The sequence below is a fragment of the Aquarana catesbeiana genome, linkage group LG06 (genome assembly GCF_042186555.1).
Source record: "Aquarana catesbeiana isolate 2022-GZ linkage group LG06, ASM4218655v1, whole genome shotgun sequence".
Classification (NCBI taxonomy): Eukaryota; Metazoa; Chordata; class Amphibia; order Anura; family Ranidae; genus Aquarana; species Aquarana catesbeiana.
The window spans coordinates 80,471,285-80,482,997 of record NC_133329.1 but is presented as its reverse complement, the minus strand read 5'-3'; the positions used below and the strand labels follow the sequence as shown (position 1 = coordinate 80,482,997).

The window sequence follows — 11,713 nt, the reverse complement described above, 5'->3', positions numbered from 1 at the left end:
CCCAGCCAATCGGGAAGGGGGTCTGATACCCGTCACCCGATTGGCTCTGAAAGGACAGGCGATGTCGGTAGATAATGTAATCTATGCAGTCTATGACTATCTTCAGTAAAAAGACATATGCTGAATATTATGTACACCCCCCCTGGGGATGTAGATGAGGACCCCCATATCTAACAAAGTGACCACCACAGCCTCAGATCAGTGAAAGGCCAGGATCTCATTGGCTGTAAGCTAAGCAGATGGTAGTTCTTCCAATCTCTAAGCCTCCTTAGTGAACAGTAAATTAGGAGGGATCCTCGTTTCCCCAGCATGTTTGTTCCTAATGAGCTCATTGTAACACGGGTGCCATGTTTGCTTGGTTAATTTTCCCCTCTGGGCGTCCATTGCATTTTCCCATCATTGTTCATTTCACATTACCATGCTGTTAACCCCCCTACCTGCCTCTCTATAATTTTGATTTTCATTTTTGTTCATATATTTTGTTTTAACCCGAGCACATTTTACATTTGTCACATATTGTTTTGTTTTTGTTTTTTTTTGCATCCGGCTTCTTTTTTTTTTTCTTTTTTTTTTTTGGGGCTGTCCCACCACACCTCATGCATGCGGATGTGTTTTGGCTTCACCTGCTTGCCGCAGATTCCCGTGGCTCAGGCCTCGGACATGGATGACCTAGAGGAATGGCTCGGTACAGATGTGGTGAGATTCTTCTCTGCTCTATGCTGTCTTCTAGATTCGCTCTGTGCTCAAGTTAATCGTTCTTAATGAGGAGTCTCAAACTGGCGGCCCCTCCAGCTGTTGCGGAACTACAAGTCCCATCATTCCTCTGCCTGTGGGAGTCGTGCGTGTAACAGTCAGCCTTGCAATGCCTCATGGGACTTGTAGTTCTGCAACAGCTGGAGGGCCGCCAGTTTGAGACCCCTGTAATGCTGTCCTTAGGTGTAGTAACTTAAAATGTATTTATGATTGTGTATCGTTTCAGGTAAGGATGTGCCAAGGTGCTCAGCTTTTTATTGTGCCTTATGCAGGCCATACATTTTGGCAATTTTGAGGCTTTTCAAAGCTGGACTAAACCGTCTTTTCAGCCAAGGAAGCTGCCATCTTGGCTTTGATTTGATCTGCGGGTGTCATGATGCCTGCACTTGTGATCAGTTATGACCCCAGCCGTTTGGTGGATTGACAGTTTGGTTTACAGCACAAGAAAATGACGGTCAGCATTCCCACCATTCTGGGAATGTCACTGTTTTTTGACTGTTAAATCGATGGGTTTAGTTCCACTTCAAAGCAGAACTAAACCCATCGATTTTCATTGTTTCCACAAACAATTACCGTGCCTTGAAAAAGTATTCATACCCCTTGCAATTTTCCACATTTTACAACCAACAACGTAAATGTATTTTATTGGGACTTTGTGACAGACCAACACAAAGTGGCACATAGTTGTGAAGTGGAAGGAAAATGATAAATGGTTCTACAAATGTTTTACAAATAAATATGTGAAAAGTGTGGGGTGCATTTGTATTCAGCCCCTTTATTTTGATACCCCTAACTAAAATCTAGTCTACCAATTGCCTTCAGAAGTCACCTAGGTATTAAATAGAGTCCACCTGTGTGTAATTTACATACAGCTGTTCTGTGAAGCCCTCGGAGGTTTGTTAGAGAACCTTAGTGAACAAACAGCATCAAGAAGGCCAAGGACCACACCAGACAGGTCAGGGATAAAGTTGTGGAGAAGTTTAAAGCAGGGTTAGGTTATGAAAAATATATCCCAAGCTTTGAACATCTCACAGAGCACTGTTCAATCCATCATCCGAAAATGGAAAGAGTATGGATCAACTGCAAACCTACCAAGACATGGCCGTCCACCTAAACTGACAGGCCGGGCAAGGAGAGCATTCATCAGAGAAGCAGCCAAGAGGCCCATGGTAACTCTGGAGGAGCTGCAGAGATCCACAGCTCAGGTGGGAGAATCTGTCCACAGGACCACTATTAGTCGTGTCTGCCACAAATCTGACCTTTATGGAGGAATGGCAAGAAGAAAGTCATTGTTGAAAGAAAGCCATAAGAAGTCCTGTTTGCAGTTTTGCGAGAAGCCATGTGGGGGACACAGCAAACATCTGGAAGAAGGTGCTCTGGTCGGATGAGACCAAACTTGAAAGTTGTGGCCTAAAAGCAAAACTCTATGTGTGGCGGAAAGCTAATGCCGCGTACACACGGCTGGACTTGCAAACAGGCTAAACTCCGTCAGCATTTCCGACTGAGATATTTAGAACATGTTCTATATCTGAGTCCGTCGAAATGCCGACAGAAAAAGTCCGAAAACACGGTTGGAATGTCCGACCAAAAGCTCCCATCTGACTTTTTCTGTCGGAAAGTCTGGCCGTGTGTATGCGGCATAACACTGCACATCCTGAACACACCATCCCCACTGTGAAACATGGTGGTGGCAGCATCATTTTGTGTCTTCAGCAGGGACAGGGAAGCTGGTCAGAGTTGATGGGAAGATGGATGGAGCCAAATACAGGGCAATCTTAGAAGAAAACCTGTTAGAGTCTACAAAAGACTTGAGACTGGGGAGGAGGTTCACCTTCCAGCAGGAGCTTTGCTCACCGAGTTAGACTGGCCGTGAATGGATCGCAATTCAGTCTCTGCTGAACCGGTTCCATTCATGGGCAGGCTGGTTGTACAGATGTCGATCTCACAATCTGCTTCTGTACAACAAGCCTGTTGGAAAAATTTAGCTCGATCGGTGCGGCTGGCTATAACCAGCGCTGATGATGAGTGTATTCTGATGGTGGGAAGCTCTCCCAGCTGTCAGAATACAATAGCTCTGCAGGAGGGATTCCCCGTTTCGCAACAAATGTGTGGATAGGGGAATCAATTAATTTTCTTTTCTTCAACACGCTGGTTGAAGGAAAGAAAACGATTCATGTATGGTCTGCCTCAATGTCAGTGCAAATAGATGGGCTTTTGGCACTACACTCCTTTCTGTGTCATTGATACAAAGCTCCTATTCCTTTCAAGTTGTCTTTTTATCACATTGTGTTCTTCAGCCAGCTTCATTGTGCGTTTCTCTTTGTTTTTTTTTTTTTCTAGAAGGGGGATGAGCTGGAGGAAGGAGTGACAAGTGAAGGTAAGTCTTTTGTGTTTGCATTCCTCTCCTAAATGCTAGAAAACTACTTAGGACCCCCAAACATTATATATTTTTTAAAGCAGAGGTCCTAGAGGTCCTTTAGAGGTCCTAAATGGTGGGTGTTGCATATTTTTAGGTCACACAGTATTTGCGCAAATGCTAATTTTTTGGAAAAATTTATTTTAATGCACAAAAACACAATATTATACCTAATTTTTTGGTAAAACATAAAAGATGATGTCACACCGAGTAAATAGATACCAAACCTGTCACTCTTTAAAACTGCGTCCACCCATGGAAGGGCACCAAACTATGGTACCCAAAAATCCCCATAGGCGACACTTTAAAAGCCTTTACAGGTTTACCAATTTAGGGTTACACAGGAGCTCTGGCGCTAAAATGACTCTCACTCTGACGTTTGCGGCGATACCTCAGATGTGTGGTGCAATCGCCGTTTACATATCTGTGCGGGCAGGGCTGCCGTTAAAAATCATGGGGCCCCATACTGCCTACCTGACCCGCCCCCCACCCCAGAAAATAAATTATATTTTTGTACTATTATTATTATACTTTTTATTTATACACTAAAATTCTTATTTTTTAATGACATATTTACCGTCCCCTTCCTCTGCTCTCCACCCCGAAACATCTCTGCTGAGAGGAGAGGGGGGGAGCCAGCAACGTTTCAGGGAAAAGGGGTGCACAGGGGCGACCAGAAAGCAGGGGATGGAGGAGCAGATGCCACAACTGATGCCCCTGCAGCACAGCTTGGAGGGAAGGAGTGGAGGAGAAGCTGGCAGCTCTGCAGGGGGAGGCAGAAGAGGATCAGTATCTGCAGTAAGGCAGCATAGCTTGCCCTCCTGCTCAGCTATTGCCCGGGCCCCCCTTTTGAACTGATAGGGCCCGGTACAGGGAGGCTGGCTGTACTGCCTTATCAGTGGCCCTGTGTGCGGGACCAGCATTTGTGTGCGAGCCCTTTTAAAAAAAAAATATTTTATTAGAATTTTTTTTTATTTTTGCACTGTTTCTTTAAAGGATATGTAAAGTTTGATTTAAAAAAACAAACCTCATACTTGCCTCCTCTGTGCAGTCGATTTTGCACAGAGTGACCCCGATCCTCCTCTTCTGGGGTCCCTCAGCGGCGCTCCTGGCTCCACCTCTTTTTTAGTGCCCCGTTGGAGGGCCGCTCTCCCTCGGGGCACTCGTGCGAGCGAGCTCCTGTGTCCTGCTGCTGCGTTCATTGACACAGACAGTAGGACTCGGCCCCGCCCCCCTTGTCATTGGATTTAATTGACAGCAGCGGGAGCCAATGGCTGCGCTGCTATCAATCTATCCAGTCAGGACCCGAGACACCGGCTGGAGCTGGTGTGCTTGTCCCCGTCGCTGGAAAGACCGGTTCAGGTAAGAAAAAAGGGGGGCTCTGGGGGGGGGGGGGAGCTGCATCACAGGAGGTTTTACACCTTAATGCATAGAATGCATTATGGTGATAAACCTTGAGGGTTTACAACTCTTTAAAAAAATATATATATATCACTTGTATTGCTATCACAAGAAATGTAAACCTCTGTTGTAATAGCAAGCATTGGCAGGCCCTTTTTACTGAGACCTCTGGGGGTCTATTAGACCCCAGATGTCTCCTCTGCCCTTGAGAGATTCGGATCACACTCAGATCGGTTTGTTTCAAAGCTTTCCTAAGCCGGCAATGGCCAGTAAACAGACAGAAACCAGAAGTGACAAAACCCCCCTCTCTTCTAGTTTCTGATGTCACACAGTGGGAGGGACAAAATCTGTTCCTTTCATGTGACTCATCCTTACCGGGCTCCCAGATCGCACAGCAGAATCTGGTAAATGGGGGAGGGGGGTTGGGGCATGTAAAAGTAATCCAGCTCTTTAGCTGCTGGATTACTTTTGCCAGCTCCAGAATTGCTTGCTGGAAACACTGATACCCCGGTTTAGGGGGTATGGGGCATGTATGGTGTTAGTTTACCATTTTGGACTTTTTTGGAAAGCTGAACTAACCCTTAAAAGCAGGGGTCTCCAAACTTTCGAAACAAAGGGCCAGTTTACGGTCCTTCGGACATTAGGGGGGCCGGACTGTGGCCATTGGGCGTAGAAGAGGTCCCAATGTCGGTGGGAAAAAAACAATGCCCTGTCTTTGGTGTCATTGGGAGGAATAGTATTCTATCATTGGTGACATTGGGAGGAATAGTGCCCCCCATCATTGGTATGATTAGGCTTCATTGGTGGTGTCATTGGGAGTAATTGTAAAAGAATGTCACCACCACACTCGTCACCAACCTGATGAAGGGGTCCTGCGTGGTCCTGAAACGTTGAAATCTGCTGTAACGATGTGATTGCTGCTTAAAAGCTCTGGACCCACTCTAGAGATTCTTGCTGTGCTGGTTACATTCTTTTGCTCTGACTTGACACGGTTCCATCCGGTGGTTGCTTCAGCTCCCACTTATATGCACGGCCATTTCTACAGGAACGTGTGCTTAGGGATTAGTGCGTTGGAAGTATTGGGAGGAATTGGACCCATCATTTGTGTCCTTGGGAGAAATTGGGCCCCATGATTGGTATTATTGTGAGGGATTTTGCCCCTTTATTGGTGTCGGTGGGGGGAATTGTGCCCCACTGTTGGTATCAGTGGATGAAATGGTGTTCCAAGGGCTGGAGAAAAGCAAGTAAAGGGCCACATCTGGCCCCCGGGCCACAGTTTGGAGACCACTGTTTTAAGGCATTTCATAGCTATTGCTGAATCAGATCCCTTCCACGTGGGTGGAACTTCTTTACTGGACATTCTATAGATAGGACTGTAGAGGTGCCATAAGTAGCCTGTCATCTGTGCTAAGGAGGTTCAATTGAACCTGTCCTGGGCAAAAGATAGGTTACCTGTACCATGAACCTTTAAAATGTACCTGTCCTGGGCAAAAGATAGGCTTGCTTTCTTTCAAACTTTTAAAGGGAAATGTAAAAACGACCTTTCCAGTGGGGCTCTTCCTGCACTGCAAGCGTTGAATACCCTTTGTTGTCTAGGGGAACATTAGGCAGGTTTACTTATCTTCTCCCTCCCTTCTGCAGGCTTTCTTTCTCTTTGCGACCAGTCCTTTTTCCCTTTGACACTTCATCGATTGCACTCTGATGTCATCACACACAATGCAGGACCAGCTACATGGGGGGGGGAGGGGATACACATGAAATAGTTCACAAAATGGGGCAGCAAAAATGGTCCCATGCGAATGGGGCCGCTCCGCAACAGCACGCAGTGAACGTGGCATGACGGGGTTAAAACAGCCAGCGAGGAGGTGACATATGACTTCCTCGCTGCCCGAAAAAGCGAACAACTGCACATCGCTCTTCAAAGGGCTAGTGCAAATGAGCCCCAAGGGTAACTTTTACGTTTCCCCCAGAGTTCAGCCCTGAAAGTAACAATCAACAGTAAACCACACAACACAATGCAGGTGACTTTGTTAACCAGAGAAGCCTCTTCAGTGCTCCTGTCTGATTTACTATCACTTCGAGCTGGGGCCTAAACTTCCCTGACTTCATGGCTAAGCTTTACTAACTGTCCTCCACTGTCCAATCAGATTGCTCCAGTGGCCAGGAAGGGCACTTTCATTTAACGGGTGGGGGGGGGGGGTTAGCTGATGGAGCTTAAAGTGATCGTAAATGATCACCTGGTAAAAAAAAAAAAAAAACATTCAGTTTAAAATAGAAACGAAAAAGACAAAACATTTTTGTATATAGATATAAAAAAAAAACATTATAAACACCTTTTTGCCATTATTTTTTTATAAGTGATCACATTCCCTCTGTTCTCAGCTTCATAAAAGCTGGGGGGAGGAGAAGCAGCAGGACACTGAGCTTTCCCAGTGAATGACTGTGCAGCAGGGGCATGTCAGGACAAGTCTAGCATAGCTAGAGAACTGACCATGGTGTGATCTCCTCCTTAGTGTGGTCAGTTTTTAATAGGAAAGCAGAGGGACTGGTAGGAACACTGGAGATTTCACATAAAGGAAGCAATACAAAGAGAACAGGAGACTTCCTCATACAAGTACATGGTGCAGCAGCCACATATCAGGAATATGAAGTGTTGGGGCAACAAGCGCTTTAAGCCTTAAAGGAGTTGTAAAGGCAGAAAGCTTTTTATCTTAATGCATTCTTTTTTTTTTTTTCCAATTATTTAAACTACAAGAGGCATATCCAGGTTATTACATCAACAATGTGTAACCAACAATAAATCCAAGACATTTGCATTGAACATAACAAACCAGATGGTCAGGTCAGGGTACATGTATCTGTATCAGATTGTGGTTGATCTGGAGATTATCCATGTATCCTAATACATTCTATGCATTAAGATAAAAAACCTTCTGTGTGTAGCAGCCTCCCCAGCACCCCCCTAATTACTTGCCTGAGCCCCATCTCTCTCCAGCGATGTCCACGAGTGTCTTAGCCGTCCGGGACGCTCCTCCTGATTGGCTGAAACACAGCAGCGGCGCCATTGGCTTCCGCGTCTGTCAGTCAGTCAGTTAGCCAAGCAGGGGTGAGGGGGGGGCGGGGTCGGGCTCCGTGTCTGAATGGACACACGGAGCTGTGACTCGGCTCGGGTGCCACCATAGCAAGCTGCTGGTCTATGGGAACAATCGATAGGAGGGAGGGGCCAGAAGCAGCGAAGAGGGACCCGAGAAGAGGAGGATCAGGGCTGCTCTGTGCAAATCCACTACACAGGGCAGGTAAGTATAGCATGTTTTTTGTTTTGTTTTTTTAAAGGAGACTTTACAATCAAGCCGGCCATAAATGGTAGCATGCAATTACTGCCAAAGGCTATGGCTGCTAGCAATAAAAATTGTGTTCTCCCGCTAGGACAACCCCACTCCTCCTCCGCTAGAGGGATTCCCCCATTAACACTGACTGTGTTTTATGGCGGAAATTGAGTGATTTTGTTTTCTTTCCTGCAACCCGTGGTTGCAGGAAAGAAAATCCCACAATCTATGGCCTGCCTTAGAAGTCAAGAAAAGTCAACAAAGTGAAGCTAAATCAGAGAGCACAGCAAAGGGTTTTCTGCCTCGTAGAGTTAATAGTGGGCATTCATAGTATATTTTCCTAGAAGGGATTGTTACTTTCATAGGTGTGCACCCCAAAGCTCAAACACAAATGCTTGTCTATATACAAGTGTGTGTATATATGTGTGTGTGTATATATATATATATATATATATATATATATATATATATATATATATATATATATATATACTGACAGTGTCATTAGAGAAATGGATGGTGTGGGCAGTGTCCGTCGTGTTTATTTTATTTTTCAAAAAAAACTTTTTTTTTTTTTTCTTTTACAATTTAGGCACACTTGGTACACTCTGTGCGCACGCCCGTGGTTACTTTTAAGTGTAAAATGGAGAACAAGTTCATTTTTAAAGAAAATTTCTATTACAATATATAGGAATGACAGGCCTACTTACACTTCTCCAAAGGAAGTTACCATTTAAAGAGACTCGGTCACCTTGCCCATTGAGGGAGAGTGGCGGAGTTTCTTTAAGCCCCGCCCACTAACTCACCTTTGCAGGGCTTTAGGATATGGGGGGAGCATGTGACCTCCATTCATAATGCAGTGCTCCAGCTTAGCGACTTACTACTAGGCCCAGACACAATAATGGAGGGGGGGTGATATCATTGCCCCCAAAGTTTGACACCTGGTATCTTGCAGTGCCGTTGACAGAGGAAGGAGCAGCGGGAGATCGCCATGAAGGTGATTATAATTGGCTCGGGGGCTGGGCTTTCTCATTTTCCTGGAATAGGCAAAAAGGTCTCTTTAAAGTGGTTGTCACCCTCCCACATGAACAAAGCATATCCCTCTATAGTGTGTCTCAATGAAAGTGTTACTAAACCCACAACAGTAAAATCAGTCTGTATATGCAGTAAAGCAGGGATATGCAATTAGTGAACCTCCAGCTGGTTGCAAAACTACAAGTCCCATCATGCCTCTGCCTCTGGGTGTCATGCTTGTGGCTGTTAGAGTCTTGCTATGCCTCATGGGATTTGTAGTTCTGCTACAGCTGGAGGTCCGCTAATTGCATATCCCTGCAGTAAAGCATGCTTGTTATACTCACTGTGGAACCTAAGAGGGTAATCTTCTGTATTGTGTAAAAAAAAACTGGTTGATCCTCCGCTTCTTCCACAGTCCCCAATCCATCTACTGATAGTACACAGCCTTGGTGTCACTCTGCACATGCTCAGTTTGGTGTGTATTGCTAGAGAGTTTTTTCTTTTCTTGGGAGATGTGATCAGCACAGGGCCAATCGGAACTCTCCAGACAGAGGGTCAGGGGTCCTGCAGCCTCATAGGACAGTCAGAGCAGAATGAAAACTACTCTTACAAGCTTTAACCAGTGCTCGGCTAGACACTGATAGAAGTCATAAGACTGGTATATGCTGCTGATATGAAAAGGTAATGATTAAATACAAATAAAACAATTGCATTTCCATGTTCTGTGTACTGTGGGAGACCAGATATAGTGAATGCAGGCTCCTGGGTTTATTAACACTTTTAAGAGCACTAAGTGACATTTCTGTCTGCTGCTTCATTCCTCTGCTATCAGCATAAATCACGTCTGACAAATTTTCCTGACACCAAGAGAAAAAAGGTAACAGGGGAGGGACCTCTAACACACAGCCTGTGATTGACAGCTTCAGCTCTGTTCCTGGGTGCTGTGTGACGTGGAGTGTGTCCCTGCCCTCCAATCCGCTCTCAGAGCTCTTGTCACTGAGCTCTGCAGAGTGTAATTTCAGCTCCCCGCCCACCTTTTTTCTAAATTTTCAGACAAGCTTCTAAATTCAGCACCTTGAATGGATGTAGAGGAGAGGGGGCTGCAGATAAACAGGTACAACTTATCTGGGAGGATTTGTTTGATCTCTGTGTATCGCCTAAGGTTAGCCACTTCACTGGGTATATGTAAAGGTTTACAACCACTTTTAAGTGTCTTTTTTACCCGTTTAATACCTTCCTGCTATAAAAACGATTTTATAAATAAATTTATAATTTTCTTTTTTTTTTTTTTCTTAGAATTTGATAAGTTCCTAGAAGAGCGAGCCAAGGCAGCCGAAAGGGTACCGGATCTCCCATCTCCACCCAGCACAGAGCCCGCCGTGGTGGGCAACCCGGCCAACCGAAAGAAACAGGAACGGGTCGACGATACGCTATTCGCATTGTAAATAATCCCACTTCTGTATAGCGCTCATTGCACTCCCCACCGCCGCACACAGGCGCTCCAATCTGTCCTGTAGCCGCGCACCTAAACTGGGACCATCAGTTCCTCCACGTTAAGCCATTCTTGTGAGATCCAGCACTGCTTTTAGGAATGCAGCCCATCGACTCATGAGAAACTACCGCTGAGTGAGGCAGCCATCCTGTGAAATGATTCTGCATTTATGCAATTGCAGGATAATGTGACCAGCCTAGCTTGAGAGGACCTCCGGAATAATCCCCCCAGCCCTCTCCAGCATATACTTACCTTTATTTTGCTCCCCTGCTGCTCTGATCATGAAATACCCGGTATACTTTCCGATCAGTGCTGTCACATGGTAGGAGGGGTCGTCCTTAGCTCTGCAGAAGCTATGAGTACCCATGGCTTCCAATGACTAAATTTAATATGGGGGGAGCTAGAGGGAGTAAAAGTTTTTTTATTTTGGGGCACTGACTCCATATCACATGTGGGCGTTACCTAGGGGGTGGTCTGCATGCAAATACAGCCTGTCTAGGAACTCCCACTCCCTCAGACTGGTACCCACCCATCATGGAATGTTATTATTTGCATAACTCCTCCCAAGAACCAGCCCACTGCTTCACCGAATGGAAAGGACTGTCCCTAACACTCCCCTTTGATTCATTGGACTTGAGTTCTTGGACTCGTGGAGGCTCAGCATTACATATGGGAGATACCTAGGGCAGTCTGCATGCAAATACAGCCTGTCTAGGAACTCCCACTCCCCGACTGATACACAGCCACCATTGAATTTTAATGTGAGGTAGCGATACCGCTCCAAGCATGTTGGTGTCTCTAATAACTGCCCTCCACACTCACAACTTCAGGTGCAGGATCTGCAATGGTGTAGAGAATTGAAGAAAACAGCTGAACGGCTGCACTCCGAATAACACCTTTTATTCGTGGCAAAACAGTGTAGAAGATCCAAAATCTCGTACATCATGGTGATGAAAGGTACAGACAGGTTAACGTGTTTCACATCAGTATAGGTGCTTAATCATAGCTCATGATTAAGCATCTATATTGCTGTGAAACGCGTTAGCCTGTCTGTACCTTTTATTTACCATGATGTAAGAGATTTTGGATCTTCTACACTGTTTTGCCACGAATAAAAGGTGTTATTCGGAGTGCAGCCATTCAGCTGTTTTCTTCAAATTTCTACACCATTGAATTTTAATATTTGTATAACTCCTCCTAAGAACCAGCCCACTGCTTCCCTGACTTGAAAGGACTGTCCCTTACCCACCCCTTTGATTCATTGGATTTGAGTTCTTGGACTCGTGGAGGCTCAGCATTACATGTGGGAGT

At 45.4% G+C, this 11,713-nt stretch overlaps 1 protein-coding gene across 1 annotated transcript; it reads left to right on the top strand.

Moving 5' to 3' along the window:
- Positions 1–636: 636 nt before the first annotated feature.
- LOC141148668 (TOM1-like protein 2) lies at positions 637–11,110 on the top strand (the record flags this gene model as incomplete). Its single annotated transcript, XM_073636300.1, is given in 4 exon segments — positions 637–696; positions 3,094–3,130; positions 8,852–8,893; positions 10,207–11,110. Coding segments are annotated over 4 exon segments (264 nt in total). The 3' UTR covers positions 10,356–11,110.
- Positions 11,111–11,713: the final 603 nt, after the last annotated feature.